The sequence below is a fragment of the Haliotis rubra genome, unplaced genomic scaffold (genome assembly GCF_003918875.1).
Source record: "Haliotis rubra isolate DU_JTF1 unplaced genomic scaffold, ASM391887v1 Scf1111, whole genome shotgun sequence".
In the NCBI taxonomy this organism is placed as follows: domain Eukaryota; kingdom Metazoa; phylum Mollusca; class Gastropoda; order Lepetellida; family Haliotidae; genus Haliotis; species Haliotis rubra.
The window spans coordinates 25346-44011 of NW_025765017.1; the positions used below are offsets into that span (position 1 = coordinate 25346).

The following is an 18666-nucleotide window of genomic DNA, read 5'->3' on the forward strand; positions in this document are numbered from 1 at the left end:
AATGTTTGATTAGTTAATGAAGTGTTTAAATACGGTTGTATAAACCCTTATTTAAACACCCATTAACTAAGTATGCCTCTAATAAAGGTCCCGTCATTAAACCATGATTAACTTAGGGGAATCCCTAATTATTATCCATGATGCATTGCATGTAAACACTCATCGATCGTCTGCATCATGGCTGCCGTCAGAAATCGCAGCAAAAACTTTGAAAGTTGTGAAATACAACTTCTAACAGATCTAGTTGAAGATCATATCGGTGTGCTAAACAGCAAACTTACCAACTCCATAACTAATGACAAAAAGAAGCAGATATGGGACAAAATAACGGCCGAGATCAATAGCCTTGGGGTAAGCAATAGGACGTCCAAAGAAATCAAGACAAAATGGAATAATATGTTTCAAAATGCAAAAAAAGAGTTTTCAGGTAGAAAACTTCAAACGAAAAAAACAGGTGGCGGTCCATGTCCCAAGCCTGTTTCCTCTTCCATCGAGAAAATCATGGATATTTATTCGGGATTCCGCATGTTTCAACGGTGTGGCCGGAGTGGAATCTCCTGTTCCCTTGCAAGGTAAATAGTTCTACAAACTGATAATAAAGATCATTAATTTTAAGTTTGATTGATGTTAGTATAGATTATATATGTCGATGCAAGTATTAAAACAAAATAGCAAGTAGACGAAGACATAGGCTAGCTGGCGACTTCAAAACATAATGTCGAAATTGCGGACAGTTTCATTTCATATTCTTACCTTCTGTGCAATGCAGTTGAACTTTATTCAATCACATTTCACCCGCTGTACATAACGTGCGTCCTCTTTCAACGAATATCCAAATCAATGTGAAGGCCGTTCACTCTTTTCTCACAAGAGTGAAGTCCCCCCTGTTACTATTTTTGTACATGGAACCCATCCCGTTACACTTTGCATACGCTTCCTATTATGTTTCTCACAATGCAAATATTTAAGAAGCGACAATATTAAAAAGGTTGTGCAAAAATGTAGCAAAGTTAGTAACAGACAGAAGCATTTGACGCTGCTGTTATTATTAATTATGCTTTAAAATTTAGAATATTTCAGGGAATTATCATCGAAAACTCGTAATGTAATTACATCAAATAAAAAGCGCTTGAGGAAATACAGGCCTGTGTCAACAGTATTAGTAATGTGATGTAATTTCCAGAGACTTATACGGTATGTTAATTTCGTGTAGCATAAATATTTTCCATGAATTTAATTTTCGTTGGGTCCTAATTAAAGTGAGCACAGTAATCATCTCAGCTACACCCACATAATTTCGACAGAATTTTCCGATTCCACCAGAATTAATTAAATAAAAATTGTGTTTTCTACACTAAATTCACATGTAAGTCTATTGAAATTAAGTTAAGTGGCAAATATTTTTGGCTCGGGTCCGTATTTGCATTTGTCATTTTTATTTTATTTTCAATGACTTTGTGGAAGGGTGGCATATTTTATATCTAATTTTTAAAAAACACAGTTTGATAAAAATCCTATCTATTTTCAGAAGCTCAAAGTGTAGAGATCCATGCCATGTTGATACAGCTAATGACGAGTTAATGATACCCCCAAACCTTCATTAGCTTAATGATGGATTAATGAAGGGATTCCTTTATAAAGGGTTTCATGCAACTGAAGATAATCAATGATTAACTAATCATAGTTTAATTAACGATTAAAGCTTTATTAAAGTTTGATACAACCGGGTCATGGCGTAGGTACGGATAAAAATATGCACGTTATGGTAGGAAATAATTTACAAAACGTCGGAGATACGCAGCAAATCAATGGTTTACGGTCTTAGAAGCATTTACAGACATATATATCTAAAACATATCAGTCTGATCTGATATGTCCATCTTTGAACTTACGTGATTGCGACACATTAGGGTTTCCCTCCTCTTTTTCAAATCTCAGTTGCTAAGGAAACCGCGAATTATCTCGGTTAGATTTGATTGGTCAAAATTGTGCACGTTTATATAAACATGGCGGCACAGAAACAAATTACAAGTTTCTTTCAGAAACAAGACTCTGCCTCGACGACTTGTAAACAGCCAGCAAGTAATCAAATTGCTGTACGAATAATAAACGAACTACTACCATCACTCGTTAGGCTTGTCGTACTCACTCTCCATTAAATTCCATTCAGTTCTCTTAAGTTTTGCCAGTATCCTATATTGAAGACATAAGGAGTACATACTCCTGACGTTGAAAAAGTATCTGGAGCCCTGGAATATATACCATTGCACCATATACAGGACCACTGAATACATATCACTACACCATATATTGGACAACGAAGTACGCAGCACTACACAGTATATAGACTACATACCACTACACCACACATAGGACCGTTGAATACATACCACTACACTATATATTGGACAACAGAATACATACCACTACACAATATATACTTATTCATACCACGACACCATATAATGGATCGTTGACCGTTTTACCTTGTGAAGCTTCAGCTTTTGGTATGGCCGAAATGTAATTGCCAGTGTGTTTAAAATAATAAAAAATTATGATTCTCATTTTGAGTAAATGAGTGACTAGGATGGAGGAAATACCTTCGGACTGTTAAGTAAATTTATGTCATAAATGGTTTTACCTCCGTTAGGGAACTGATGGACGCCAACAATGGACGCCGTAAACTTTCACTTTTCCTTCAAATAATACTTGTAAACAAATATACCTGTTGAAACATCAAGATATATACTAAGCAGCAAAAGAAACATCAGTTTAGAATTTTCCTTCGCATAAACGGATAACTGTAAACTCATTTAATGTTTTGATTGTATATTTTTGACAACATTTCGAACTTTATCTGAGCAAAGACATTCTTTCCCAAACTCAGAAATGAACCCAGAAATGGAATCAAAAACGCAACCTGAACTCGGAGATGGTACGGTGTTCTCCATGTTTTTCAGACAATTCATGCTGCATGTGCTGTTCACAAGGACCAGCCCTATAAAAGGCACCCCCAAACCTGGTCGTAACATTCACATTACAACGTCAGCAATATGCCGCGACTCACGACAGCTCAGAGGAACTAGGCGCTAGGAAGACTTCCAGGTCAACGTTCGGAACATTTATAGGCTGCAGGAACGTTTCCGGGCCACCATGATCACAAATGATCGCCCCGTACTTGCAGACCAAGAGTGACCACAAGACGACAAGACCGCCATGTTGTGCGACAGCATGTACAGAATCCCCCATGCAGGCATCCGAAACAGCACGCCAGACAGTTGGAACACACGGGAGACCAATCGGTACTGATACAGTACGCCAACGTCTTAACAGTGGGAACCTCCATTGCCGTATACCTTACCGTGGACCTATCCTAACCCCTCGTCATCGGCATGAACGTCTACAGTTTGCCCTACAACACCAAAAACTGGCGATACAGGCAATGGAGAACTGTTCTGCAGATGGCAGAACAAGAATATGGCCAGCGTTACTCAGTGTTATGGAAAGAGACTCATGGGGAGGTGCAAGCATCATGGTATGGGATGGAATAGACCTGAACCAGAGAGTTGGGTCTGTGGTGTTCCACAACCTTGGTCCAGGGAGAGGAGGCGGCACCACAGCGGTGCGCTACATCGACCAAGCTCTCAGACTCCACGTCATACCACATTTCGCACGTCACCGGAACAACATTTCCAGCATGATAACGCCCGGGCCCATACCGCCAGAGCTACACGGGACTTCTTACAGCACAACGGTGTCAACATTATGCAGTGGCCAGCTCTTAGTCTTGATTTACACCCAATTGAGCGTCTTTGGGGTGAAATTCAGAAGAAACTGGATAATGTAATACCAAGGCCGAACACAGCCGATTTATTGCGTCGGGCCTTTCTCAGAGTGTGGTTCCAGGTGCCATTGGCCATCGATTGGTGCACTCCATGCATAGACGCTGTGTTGCAGTTATTGCCGCTCGTGGTGGTCACACTAGATACTGAAGTCAAGGGTCTGGGTGGACTGCAAACGTTCACGTAATGTCTTAAAATTGTGCTGAGTTATTCATTGATGTGTCAAGATATTGTACACAAAAATGCTTTTGATCCGCTTATTATGTCAATTTCTGTAATGATTTGATTACAGTGCCTATCTAATTCGTACTGACGTTTTGTTTTTGTTGTTTGTTTTTTGCTGCTGAGTATATGTCAGATTTCCGAGGCAACTCTGGCTTCAAGAACGGAAACAGGCCTTGTTAACATGGAGTTCTTAACATTATTTCAGGGGCCTGTTACTTTGGGCTGTTGTAACTAATTGGTGACATCGTATTGCCTCATTGGCGCTACAAACAGTTGGTAGCGTTGGTGTACGTAATTACAGACGATATATAGAGAATACTCCACAAGGTCTCATTACATACGAATTATACGAAACGAGTGTCCTTCCTATGGTATCTGACCGAGCAAAAGCGAGGTCAGAAACCATAGGAAGGTCACGAGTTTCGTATAATTCGTATGTAATGAGACCAAGTGTGGTATTTTATTTATTACCCACGTCTTACATGCTTTAAATTGACAAAATAGCGTATTTTGGTTATTGTTATGGTTTCAAACCGAAACCGGTTTCATAAAGAGGTTGCGGAAGAATTTTGTTCTGAAGTACACTTTTGCATGACGTCACACTGTATTGACGTCACTAGGCCATTCTCGTCTGTCCCCTTGGTAACCGACGTCACGATGCATGTCAGTTTTCATCGCCTCTCGTACAGCCTCCTACAGTAAACTACTCCGTAGTACCCCGTTTCTTGGTTTGCAACTGCTTCACTCGGCTAACATCACTGGTGGAAACATTGCGTTTATGTTTTTCGACGGATATAATGTCTCAGTTCGACTCACAATTAAACAGCGACACGGCAACGTTCGCAATGTTTACATTCCCACAATGCATCTAAGTTGTAGAATGAATGAATTCACGTGTTTGTTATGAATGAACAAGTAGTTCCGTCACAGGTGACCTAACTGAGAGGTCATAGGTTATCCAATCAAATCGTTAGAATCTCAGGTCAGGTCGTTACGACACAGGTCAACGCGATACGACACTCGTGTGACGTACGAGATTAGTATGCAACTACCAATACGTTGACCACGTGGGTAATAAAAACTGCAACTACACCGATCTTGTCTTTATGCAGTTGTAAACTAAAAGAGAGTTTGATTATGGCACAGAATTATCTCGCAAATATGAAATCGCCTACAAAGAAATTGTGACAGCATTAAGAATAATAACATATTGGAAAGGAATGGCTTTTGAGAGAGAAATGGAATGGGTTGTTCTCTATTCGCCTACATCCCAATTCGCCTACTGTCTTAAAACAACATTTCATGGTCTGTTGACTGTTGATTACGCAATGATAAACTAGTGTCACCCCTACGATCTAAACGTGGACTCTTTTTGTTGAAGTAGTTGATGGACAAAAAGACTTTATTTAATTCACTAACTTGTCATTTTCTTATCACAGTGAAATAATAATGGATCATATATCACATCATACCATAACATCATATCATTTTCTGATCACAATGAAATTATCATTTATTTATCATATATCACATCAGTATTAAGAAAGTTGTGGGGATGTCCATTCTCTGTCTGGAAGTAGGGAAAAGACAACTGGATACATCTGGTCATAAACTTGAGTATTTTATAGTGAGAAATTAACTATATCTCATCATTGTTTTTACAATTCAGTTAATGAATGAATGAATGAATGAATGAATGAAGTCATCTGGTCATAAACATGAGTATTTTATAGTGAGAAATTAACTATATCTCATCATTGTTTTTACAATTCAGTTAATGAATTATTTCCTTTTATTGAATTATAACCCAGTTGTTACTTCTTAGTGGATGCACTATCTCTACTCAACTACATATCCTTAAAACAACAGTCGATCAAGATTAGTATGGCCCTGACCGGTCATGTCCCATTAGTCATACGCCTATTAGTCCTACTCCTACAGGCATATACCCTTTGCGCAAAATGGACTAGCCCGCTAATTAGAGAGCTTGAGGTTAGCTTAATCTCTATCACTAACACTGAGAATGCCAAAGTCTTTGGTAATGAAAACATATAAACGAATTTTATTAAAGTAAATTACATTGAAGTCATATGAATTTAATACACGACAACCGTTGGTTGATAATCAAAACATTTATACCAATGTTCAACTCTACTGAGTTTGATTGAGTTTACTCAATCTCGTAAGAAACATAAACTAGTGCAAAAACTTTCCATGTTATAGACTCTAGGATATCTTCAATTATTATTCCGTAAGAGGCCACAGGCCTATAGTACATAAAACAAACAAACATTTATATTCGCCCTAGTAGTAACTTTTATATTTTTTCAAATAATATTATTTTTCTTTCTTTAATGTTGCATGGAATATAAACATTGATAAATTCCGAAGTATAAAAATCTTTGTACTTGTTAGTAGGGCTCTGACGGGTAGCAAAAATCGGACTCGAGTACCCGGGGATAAAACCCGACCCGGACTCGAGTACCCGAAACTTATAGTATAAATTTTAGTGACAGCTATGTGCTTGTTTTAGGCAGTTTTCAATGGAATTTCACGCAAGAATGCAGCGTCTGTATTAAATTGAAAACTTACACGAAATCTTTCCTTAAAACACGTGGTTATCAATTTGACGAAATACAAACCTAAACTCAATGCAGGGCCACATTACTCAACTGAGCAATGGCGCAATAAGCCCACAGCAGAAACCGGTTCATGTGAGGTATAGCGTCACGTGTCGCAACACGTGGTTATGAATACACAAATATCGAGGGTTCTAAAAGCTTTGAGACTGGGGTAACAATGAGGTTCAACCCACAATGCAGAGAACAAAATTCAGAAAAAACAAGCCATTGTCAAAATCAGAACATTTATTAAAGCACATTTCGTTTAACCAATATCAAATGTGAATTTCTTTGAAAGGATTGTACATTGTAACAAAGTGCATCATGGACGATCGTCCACGCGTCTAATGGTAAGAATGCATGATTTTAGATCCCACTCATCTGTGATGTAATGCCCTGTGACGGTGATGTATTAAACCGTGGGTGGCACAGCTGGGCCAGATATCTGTTGTCAAAGACACGCCAGGTTACTGCTATAGAATATCTTGAAGCTGAATTTTGGTGTCGGCATATTACTTCATAAGGTAATCATGGAGGGTCTTTGGGCATGTTACTATACTCAGCAGCAAAACAAACGTCAGTACGAATTCAAAATTAGATAGGCACTGTAATCAAATCATTACAGAATTTGACATAAGCGGATCAAAAACATGTTTGTGTACAATATCTTGACACATCAATGAATAACTCAGAAGAATTTAAAGACATTACGTGAACGTTTGCAGTCCATTCAGACCTTTGACTTCAGTATCTAGTGTAACTGCAGCACAGCGTCTATGCATGGAGTGCACCAATCGATTGATGAAGCCCATTGGTACTTGGAACCACACTGAGAAAGGCCTGGCGCAACAAATCGGCTGTGTTCGGCCTTGGTATGACATTATTCAGTCTCCTCTGAATTTCATCCCAAAGATGTTCAATTGGGTTTAAATCAGGACTAAGGACTGGCCACTGCATAACATTGACACCGTTCTGCTGTAGGAAGTCCCATGTAGCTCTGGCAGTATGGGCCCGGGCGTTATCAAGCTGGAAAATGTTGTTCCGGTGACGTGCGAAATGTGGTATAGCTTGGTCGATGTAGCTCACCGCTGTGATGCCGCCTCCTCTCCCTGGACCAAGGTTGTGGAACACCACAGGACCTCTGGTTCAGGACTATTCCACCCCATACCATGATGTTTGCACCTCCCCATGAGTCTCTTTCACACACATTGGTCTGAGTAATGCTGGCCACGTCGTCGCCATATTCTTGTTCTGCCATCTGCAGTTGATACGCAGTACCGACTCTCATCTGAACAGAACAGTACTCCATTGCCTGTATCGCCAGTTTTGATGTTGTAGGGCAAACTGTAGACGTTCATGCCGATGACGAGGGGTGAGGATAGCTCCACGGTAAGGTATACGGCAATGGAGGTTCCCGCTGTTAAGACATCGGCGAACTGTATCAGTACTGATTGGTCTTCCATGTGTTCCAACTGTCTGGCGTGCTGTTTCGGATGCCTGCATGAAGGGATTCTGTACATGCTGTCGCACAACATAGCAGTTGTCGCCTTGTGGTCAGCCTTGGTCACCAGTGCGGGGGCGATTATTTGTTGTGTTGGTGGCCCGGAAACGTTGCTGCAGCCTGGAGATGGTCCGAACGTTGACCTGGATGTGATTGGCAACGGCTTGTGCAGTGTGGCCAGCTTCAAGTCTTCCTAGCGCCTGGTTCCTCTGAGCTGTCGTGAGTTGCGGCATCCTGCTGACGTTGTAATGTGAATGTTTCAACCAGGTTTGGGGTGTGCATTCTATAGGGCTGGTCCTTGTGAACAGCACATGCAGCATGAGTTGCATGAAAAACATGGAGAACACCGTACCATCTCCGAGATCAGGTTGCGTTTTTGAGACCATTTCCTGGGTTCCATTCTGAGTTTGGGAAGGAATGTCTTTGCTCGGGTAAAGTTGGAGATGTTGTCAAAAATATACAATCAAAACATTAAATGAGTTTACAGTTATCCGTTTCTGTGAAGGACAATTCCAAACTGACGTTTCTTTTGCTGCTTGGTATATATAACTGGGATTCAGTGAGTGACAAAAATCACGAAAACCTTTACCTTTAATGAAGGTCTAAGGTTTCTAAAGCACATCATCATGGCCTTGCGTGTGAGTGTCTCGTATGTTTTTAAGTCAAGCTTTTTTCGGTTGTAACCCCACAAATATCCCTGCGTCAGCGTGGATTGCTTTTTGACTGGATTTTGGGAAGAATCGTCCACACTAACGGACTTGTGTTTTCATGTTAAGATGTTTTCTCATTGAGCTTGTTGAGCTCCCTGCATAACACAGCATAATGCCGCAAAGGCGACACTTGGTTTTGTGTTTTGAAGTGTCAAGATCAAAATGGGCCCATACGTTCGACCTTTTCTGATCCATCACTGCACACGTTGTCACGTTTAGTTTAGAATTATCTCCCTTTGTCGGGTACTCGAGTCCTGGAATTTGGACTCGAGTCCTGCCATACCCGACCCGTTGCCGAGTACTCGAGTACCCGTCAGAGCCCTACTTGTTAGTAATGAGTGAGTGAGTGAGTTAAGATTTATCGTCACATCGGCAATATTTCAGCCATATCGTGACGAGAACATTTTATAATTATAGTAAAGATCAATAAAGTTAGAAATTAAAAAACCTGTTGACGAAGAACAGTAAAACTGCTAGTGTAGCACAGATATCCATTTAAAACTAGCAATTAAATCTAAAATATTGGAACTTTAAATGACAATACAATATAAAAACAGGCTATAGATTGCCAACGTGTTAGTAATGATATAAATTTAATAACGTTAGGATATCTATACAAATGATTTGGTAAATATTTTCTTCTAAGATCTGAGTACAGCGGACAAACAAAAAGGCAATGGTACTCAACCTCGACAGTATTTAAATCACATAGTTGGCATGGTCTCTCTTGTCGATTAATATTACTATAGCGTTCAGTCTCTATAAATAAATCATGAGATGAACATCGAAAACGTGATTATGCAACTCGGAACGTCATTACTGTTATCTTAGCGAGGTGCCACACGAAACTTATTAGCGCTTTAAAAGGTTTGTAAAAGAAATATTTGTTTGATAGAGTGACATGATAAAATTAGGGTAGCATCTAACGTTTTGCTCATACAATGCGTTTCCAAAACCAGTTTAAAACAGCAACGTTTATATATTCGTTACCCAGTTATTTTTTAAATTATTTTCATAAGCTATCATCATATTGTAACGCATTTTGGGAAATCTATATGCAGGCATGTTCAACAATCCTAACCATTATTTGATAGCCTTAACTTGAGAAAATATGTGCATCGGCAATCTACCACATACACCATAAACCATAACACTAGATGTACTTGTCTTAACGCCAAGAAATCTGTTACTAACATATAAATTAAGTTTTGTTCTATTACATCAAAATGGCTACATAAAATATAGCATATCACTCTTGTTATCATGGCAGGATTGATTGAAGTGGAATACTTACCTCTAGGCGAGGTATACAACATGCGATACTGTGAATTTAAGTTATTTAAGTTATTGAAGTTTTTGAAATAAAGAATAATGTGTTAGTGATACAGTTTAAGTGTACAGATTATGTATGTTTATTATGCTCAAAATCAGATTATCCATGTATACTATGCTGGAGACAGATTATTTAAGTTCACTAATGTGAAGCTGTACTTTTGTCTTTTGGATCATTCCACTTTATTTTTACGAAGGTGTTACAAAGGTAGTTGTTGGTGCAGTCAACCATACCATATGTTGTTTTAACCCGTATGACTAGTGGGGCGTATGACTAATGGGAGGACACCGCCCTGACAAGCGAGCCAGGCTCATTATAAGAGTATGGGGGTGCATTTTCTTATCCCAATTAGCCTACATTGTTTTTGTATGCGATATGGGTTGAAGGCGAATTGAGATGTAGGCGAATAGAGACTAAACCATTGGAATTACTAAACTGTTCAGTCTATATAACTATACATTTCTTAACTTATGCTGGCGCAATTATCGTGTACAAGGTGATCAAAAGCCACCTGAGAGAGCCATACACACAGTGAAGGTAACACGACTGACACACGATTTTAAGTTGAAAAATGAAAAATAGCTATTGCAGAAAACGTTAGTTGTAAGGAGTTACATATTATTAGAAATTTTCAGTGCCCTATTTCTTAAAACATAATAATGTCCATCATAAATGGGGGTGACAACTTTTATTGCAACTTTCTATCCAAGGTACATTCGTTTTTCGACCAATCGCCGCATAGCATGTACCCAAACACCAAAAGCATTTTGAAAACTGAATGTATGTGCTGAACGTATATGTGCAGACTAAATGACCATTGTTCCTTGATTTTAAACATTCATCTTACTCTCTGTTCTGTTACAACCATTAACGATTTTATGGACAATTCAGTCAGTTTATCAGCTATAGAGTTACCTCCCCCAGTAGAACTCTTCCCAGTGGAGATAGATTTGTGAGTCCTCACCAACAAGATGTCGTCTGCTACCCAGCAGCTCAATTTAGGAACCAATTAACTAAAGTCAGACAATTTTACAGTGCCCACAGTGTAAGTTTTGTTTCTTTCATCTGAGTAAGGCTTTTTTTCACTTTGATCATAACTTTTAGTCAGGAAATTAGCTTTAAATGTACTTTTAAATGATTTGAACTCTTGCTATGTTTTGGCTCCATTGGCAGAGGTCACAGAATTTAACTTCACTGAAAATATGATTGAATTTTCTCTTTATTGATTATTCATGTAGGAATCATTTCCATGAGTTAAATGCACTCTTTGCCTCATATTAGAATGTATAACGTAAGAAATATAAATAAGCTAAAAGATTTTGTACAGATTAATTTCAATGACCTTTTAAACTGACAGAACTATTGTTGAACTAATTCGATCTTGTTATGTCCGTTTCAGTCTTTTCACCATATACTATCATGTACTACCACATGAATATGTCAACTAAAAATCACCACTCTTCTGTAACGCTCTTTTATGCGTCAACAAGAATCTTGATAGCTGGTTAGCTGGCTGTGTCTTTTACCACATTGAATAACTGGTCACAGTACACTCTCAATACTAATAGTTGTGTTGAAAACAATTTCCAATATTTGACGACAACTGAGTGCTGTTTGTAGGAAACGTATCCAATACAATCAAAGTGTTCAAACCACCAAAAAGAAAAATAGTGAAGGAGTAGAAAACATACCGATGCCAGCTAGTGTTGTATACAGTTCAGATCGATCCGGAGGAGTAATCGTTACTAAATACAAATCGTTTATGATGGGATATTGATAGCTACAGCTGAGGTCAATGAAACCAGAGATCAGACGTCCCTCCCATTCGTCAGAGTTGCCATTGGGTCGACGTTGCCTTCATCTGAAGTAGGTTACAGTATCACAATTCGAGTACTTCCAGCCTTCGCCTGCTGTACACATGTCATCGATATGAACTGAAATTGTCTTTAAGATGAGCTTCCCAAAACAAATGTGATATTTTGATAATCAGCTTTACATCAACATCTTATTAGATTTCTGGTCACGCCCAAAACCAAAATATGTGTCTCTTGTTTTCTGTCAAATCATTTTCTAATTTCATGTTTGTTCAAATTGGGCACCACATGCCAAAATAATTTTACCCATGGACAGTCATTTCTCTGGAGGCCTACAGTATATCCTCCAGATTAAAAACGTGTCGATTGAAACTCACATTAGATTTGACATCTGGACAATTAAATCTTTCTGTACTTTACAATGATTTACATATCAATTTCGCATATGAAAGGAAGTTCATAGACACATGCAGCGTCGTGAAACCCAGACCAAACTGAGGCCAAACACTCCCCCCATCCAACACCGCAGGCGCTATTAGGTTCACCTTGCTGCCATCTGAAGTAGGTTACGTTGTCACCATTTGAGTACTTCCAGCCTTCGCCTGCTGTACACATGCCATCGATATGAACTGAAATTGTGTGTAAATGACGTCATTTAGTTCAGCTTCCTTAAAACACGTGAAATGTTAATTAACAATATTACATCAATGTTACATGAGATTATTGGTTATGTACAAAATCATAAATACTAAGTGCCTCTTTTTTCTCTCAAAGTTTGTTTCCATATTGTCTAATTGTATATATGTTGAAATTGTGCATCACATACTTTAATTATTTTACCCATACATCGTATTATCCAGATATAAGTTCACATGATAGGTGACTTGACACTTGACCAAAATTTTTAAAAATTGTGCCGTTTTTTCTTTCACTGTACCAGGTGACATCGTATTGCCACATTGACTACAAACCTAAACTTTAGTGTTTCAAAAACAAAGCTACGGATATTGAAAAGAGCAATTCTCATAGGGTAGAGGTTCCTGCACTGTTAGGGCAACTGTTGGTGACTTCATTCCACACAAATACAGGGAAATGTGAGGCATCAGTGACTTACAGTCTTGTCGGATACAAATCCTGTATTGTGTTTTACCAAATGTTTCCGTGCTTTGTCGTGTTTCGTTTTTCATAAACACCTGGTATCATATATATGTGCACGATACAGTCAGATTCGCCCAACCGATCCTTATAGTTTGGATTTCGTATGATTACAGAATATGTTGTGTCGCTATAAATTGATGTAATATACAAAAAGAGTCGTAGATAAAGATGCAATCAGTAGCATATATACTGAGTCAAAAAAGAAACTTCACATTCTTTCTTCAGGGCACTATAAAAGAACAAGAGATGGTAAGATGGTTAAATTGTTATTATTTCATTGCTGAGATCTGTGTGATGTACTCGATACACTGACAGTGCCATAATAAGTTCCATTAGGCTACACCGCCGTTCCAAACCATGGGTGTACAGAATGTCAAGTCACAAGAATATAAATGCGAAATTTCTCAGTTCAATATCGTGTATGGCCGCCCCGCGCATTCACCACTGCCAAACACCGTCTCCTCATCGACTGCCTGATGCTTGTGAATACGTGGTTGGGGATTCTGCGCCATTGCTCTTGCAAGGCAGCGCCAAGTTCCTGCAAATTCTGAGGTTGGTTCCTAAGACCACGAAGCCTTCTCCCAAGAGCATCCCAAACGTGCTCTATTGGATTAAGGTCAGGGGACCTCAATGGCCTGTCCATGACGTTGATTCCAGCGTTTTGAAGGAAATTTCGTGTCAACATCGCGGTATGCGGCCGAGCATTATCATGCTTGAACTGTAGTCCTGGACCATGAGCCGCCATGAAAGGAACGAGTTCAGGGATGAGCACCTGGTCGCGGTAAGCAGCAGCTGTGAGGTTTCCACGGATGACCAGAAGTTGGGAACGGTTGTTCCATCAGAAAGCACCCCACACCATGCAACTCTCGCCCCCGAATCTGTCGACTTCCTGTACACAACATTGGGCATCCGCGAATCTGAGGTTAAACCTGGATTCATCGCTAAAGACGACTCGATTCCAGTCTCTCTGGGTCCATCGGAGGTGACGTTGGGCCCACAGCAGACGTTGACGTTGATGAAACGGCGTCAGTATTGGCCCACGATATGAACGTCGAGAATGGAGATTGGCAGCCCGCAACCGATTTCGAATGGTCTGTGAGGACAGTCGACCTCTAAACATCTCAGCCCTGGTTCGTGTAGCCGTGTATCTGTCACGTAGGTGACGTAGGACGATTTGACGGTCTTCTGCTCGTGACGTCACACGTGGACGACCCGACCTTGGGCGATCAGAAGTGGTGCCAGTTTGTTGTAGACGACCTCGCAAGTCATACACAGTACGACGGCTGCATCCGATTGCTCTTGCGACGTCAATAACTGATCTTCCCGCTTGCAACATGCCAACGGCACGTTCACGTTGCACATTTGACAACCGTGGCATTTCAAGTACCGTTAGAACTGTGGTTTGAAAGTGTTTTTTCAATTCTTGAGGCCAATGCAAACACGTGCATATGAAGAAAACTTCGATGCAAAGATCACGTGATCGACTGCACGTGCAAAACCTGATTTGGCACTAACGTCATTTGCACGACGAATGGATGGGTTTGAGTGGGTTTTGCTATCGTTTTTCTCAGTTCGGATACATAGATGTATCATCAGAGAAAAATTATTCATTATTTTTTCAAATTACATTTTGTGAAGTTTCTTTTTTGACTCAGTATAGTATTGCCATCGTGACGCAATCTACCAAAATATAGAATGCGCGGTTCCCCTGTACAATTGTATTGATAAATAGTGTATGTTGGGATACAGCAGAGTTATCATGGTTAAAGGTTCTGGCCCCGATTTCTCGAAACAAACTTAAGTTTATACTCAAATTTCAAACTGAGTTTGACAATTTGAAACAGCTGAATGTTTAACTCAACTGCATTTTTAAAATAAAAAAGCCCAAACAACTTAAGTAATCTATCCACCAAACTCAAATTGTCTACTATGTTTAAAGTTTAATATCGATTTCAGTTCATTCTGGAAAATGCATTTGGTCAAATTTGAGTAAAATCTCTAACTTAAGTTGTTTCGAGAAATCGGGCCTGATGTGGGACCTCCATTAAATACTTATGCGATTCGTAAATTGATGGTTGTGTCGTTTGCAATAATATAGATATTTTTACACATAATGGCACTGACTAGAAACAACTCCTATCACACAATACCATAACAACATGCAAATATCGGGAAAATATAAAATAGACTTGTATAAATTGATATTTGAGGTAATTGTTTTGATTCTTCCTGAGAATGCTTACCAATTCCATCTGTCCAAATGACAAATATGAGTTCATCCTTTGCACTTGAATTGATTCTGATGAGATGACCTCCCTCAGACACGCAGATGCTAGTAGCCGAAGAGCGCGACGTTTTAACGTCACCGTGTATTTTGAAACACACATTCATCGTGGAATTGAAATCATATCCAAGATGACTTGGACAACCATATCCATCTGAAATAAACATTCTCTATTACAGCCACGGAAATTGGTCACACACAAAAATAAAAACAGATGACACTCTGAGTGAATGAAGCATAAGGCGATACCGTGAATCTTTGCTACTCCTTTTCATTGAGGGTTATCAGAAATGCAGAATATAATGTCCGGCATTGTCCGCATAAATTAACAGTTTTTAATGAGTAATGTCTATATCCAGATAGCTTTTTCCAAGGATAGGGTCGCAGGTTATGGAATAACGAGGTCCGAGGTAACAAGGTTGAATTTTATTGAAGCAGACTCAGTCTGAAAGGGGCTTCACACAATCTAACAAACACTGATGTGTTAGGTCGGAGAATAACCTGTGTTTCAGCGTATGATATTTAGGCAAGCAAAAGGCATGAGTTGTGCGTCCCTTTCTTCCTTTTACTCTACTGCTTCTTCATGTATGCACGTCTGAATATCTTCTAAGACTGGCAAATTCAAATTTAGCCAAGAAGCTTCACATACGCTTGAATGTTGAAGTCCTTGCTCCTGCATCGATTTTGCTGGATTATTACTAATTGCTGTAAAATCATACCCACTCATTGTATTCGAGGTCTCCGTGTAAAAAGACAAGTTCATTTTGATGGTCGAAGTGATTGTTCGTGACGTCGAGGACACAATTCGATTCCAGTACAATGTGAAACCAATTCTGGTGTCCCCTGCCATGATAATGCTGGGATATTGCTTAAAGCGGCATAAAAACATACACACTTACTCATTCATTGTGTTTTCGCAAAACGACGAGTTAATCTTGGTGTATCTAATGGAATGAATGACGTTAGTTCAATCACTTTTGGGGAAAAGATAATCAAAAATCGGTTTGAGCAGATATATTGCCAGACTATCTCCCTCACCTCTGTTGGTGGTGTAAATGGCCACGTCACTATTGATGTCAACTAAAAGCTAAAATCATACGCACTCACTGTATTCACGCAGAAGGGCCACGTGTACATTGTAATGTATGTAATAAAGAGTTTTAAAAGGCTCCCACAATAATGAATAAATTGATGACTTCAACTTTTCAATTTTGTCAAGATGCAATCGAGCATGCTATTTTGTACAATAGCTGTGACTTACAGAGCGATGTATTCAGAGGGGCGTTGGTATATTGGTTAAAGCGATCATTCGTGAGGACGAAGACCCGGGTTCGAAACACATTTCCGTTGTCCCATTGGAATATTGCTAAAAGCGGCGTAAAATCATACGTACTGACTGTATTCACGCAGAATGGCTCCGTGTACACTGATGTGTATCCAAACGCTTTAATGACGCTATTTTAATCACTTTTATGGAACACACTAGCCAGGGATATCCCTTACCTCTGTTGGTGTTGTAAATGTCCAAGTCAGTATTGATGTCAGTTCCCCAGAAGGGAACTTCAAGCCTGCCTGGATAGGTGTAGCACTGTTTGTTGTTCCTGCTGTAAATCAGGGAGACACACTGCTGGTGTCTCAAGCAAGAGCTGAAGCAGTCCAACACGTTGTCCAGATTTGTTGGTGGAGCTATGTCCGAGGGGAGGAAGTGCACCAGAGACAGGTGGAGCTGAAGTCGCACAAGTGCCATGATCTAGTCTCTGACAATATGGAGAATAGTGGCTACAGTAAAATGAGGTTATAACGAACATAAAGGAAGAACTAATTTAATTTGGTTATGTCAGCCAGTTAATGTATTTTCCAATACCATACCGTCATACAGTAGGGATTCGGAAATCATTCCATGTATAAAGTGGTGATCTTTTCAATAATTTTATCTTATATTCAGAAAGAATGGGCTTGGTTCTCAATGTTCAATTACCTGTTCTTTTAGCCGTCTATATTGAACCTGCTATCACGCGTGAAAACGAGAAACTAAACTAAGGTAATCAGACTCTTTTGTGAAAGGATTTCTCTATCATAATAAACTTAAGGCTAAGGGCAACAAATCATATTGAAAGAATTAAACAGTTTGGAACCGAGTATATTGACACATATCGTAATCGTTTTAGCTTCTTTTATTACCCAAAACAAGCATAAACCCAAGGTGTTTCATGAAGCAATTGTGCCTGGTAGTGAAATAAATCTTTGAAACAAGCTCTTTCTGTACTTAAAAACTGACACTCTTACATGTTTCTATCAAGGTGAGTATGACTGATGCAGCAATGATACCTCTGAATAATAGCCATATTTAACGCTACATAATCAAACATGTGTTACATAAATATACACTCAGTTATGTACGTGAAAGTGTAATACAATAATATTACTTACAAACTGATAAACAGCTGTCCCGATACGTGTGGTAAAGACGACTTACGTACAAGAATTACATTCTGTTTGAATCAAAATACGTTTTCGTTCGGTTCATTCGTCACATCAAAATTTTATTGAACAGCCGTTTGTTTGTAAAGCCCTAATAATAGCCAAATTGGGCTGTATTGATTTTGACAAGGTCATCTGATACATGTTCCGTTTGCTCGATAATTCAATACATGTCATTATGTTGGGTTACTTAAAGGATACATATACAGTTCCAACGCACTTGTTTGGCACTGAAATTCTTCAATAAGAAATTAAATGTTAACGTTTTAAATGAGTATGTTAAGGTGGTAATGAGTATAGCCTGCATTGACTATTCAACAATTATAGGTTCATAAATCCCTGATCAAACAAGCTGTACAATGACGTTATCAAGACCAAATTACTTATGACCGATGAAGCGATGAGTCATTATCTTTGGAAATTATTAGAGAGAGGAAAGGACCTAATGCCATGTGACATCATAAACATATGATTTTGTAAAGTTAACAAGTAATGTATCTGTGTACTGGAAGACATTTTCGAAGACGGAAATGTATCAAACGCTTTCAAACGAAAATAGACACGACGTCTTCCATGTTTTTAGAATATGGAAATTCATATAAGCAGTAAGAAAGCAAATGAATACCAAGACACTTGAATATACCGTAATATACAATCCATTAATATTGATAAAAGCGACAGACCCCGTTTCATTGTC

At 39.1% G+C, this 18666-nt stretch overlaps 1 protein-coding gene and 1 long non-coding RNA gene across 2 annotated transcripts; one reads left to right on the forward strand and one right to left on the reverse strand.

Annotated features, from left to right (window-relative positions):
* Positions 1–1538: 1538 nt before the first annotated feature.
* Positions 1539–15158, forward strand: LOC124288536. Its single transcript, XR_006901469.1, has 3 exons — positions 1539–1735; positions 12766–12772; positions 15144–15158. It is a non-coding gene; the product is annotated as an uncharacterized LOC124288536 (long non-coding RNA).
* LOC124288527 (macrophage mannose receptor 1-like) lies at positions 12149–17244 on the reverse strand. The gene is made up of 3 exons (XM_046725052.1): positions 16992–17244; positions 15448–15642; positions 12149–12675 (listed from the first exon to the last, which is right to left on the reverse strand). Exons 1-3 carry the CDS (start codon positions 17233–17235, stop codon positions 12473–12475), a joined length of 642 nt encoding a protein of 213 aa, XP_046581008.1. The 5' UTR covers positions 17236–17244; the 3' UTR covers positions 12149–12472.
* Positions 17245–18666: the final 1422 nt, after the last annotated feature.

Coding starts and splice junctions, on each gene's coding strand:
- LOC124288527 (XM_046725052.1), bottom strand. CDS start 17,235: ATGGCACTTGTGCGACTTCAGCTCCACCTGTCTCTGGTGCACTTCCTC. Junction 15,643..16,991: donor CATTTACAACACCAACAGAG/GTAAGGGATATC, acceptor TGTTTATTTCAG/ATGGATATGGTTGTCCAAGT. Junction 12,676..15,447: donor CATTTGGACAGATGGAATTG/GTAAGCATTCTC, acceptor ACACAATTTCAG/TTCATATCGATGGCATGTGT.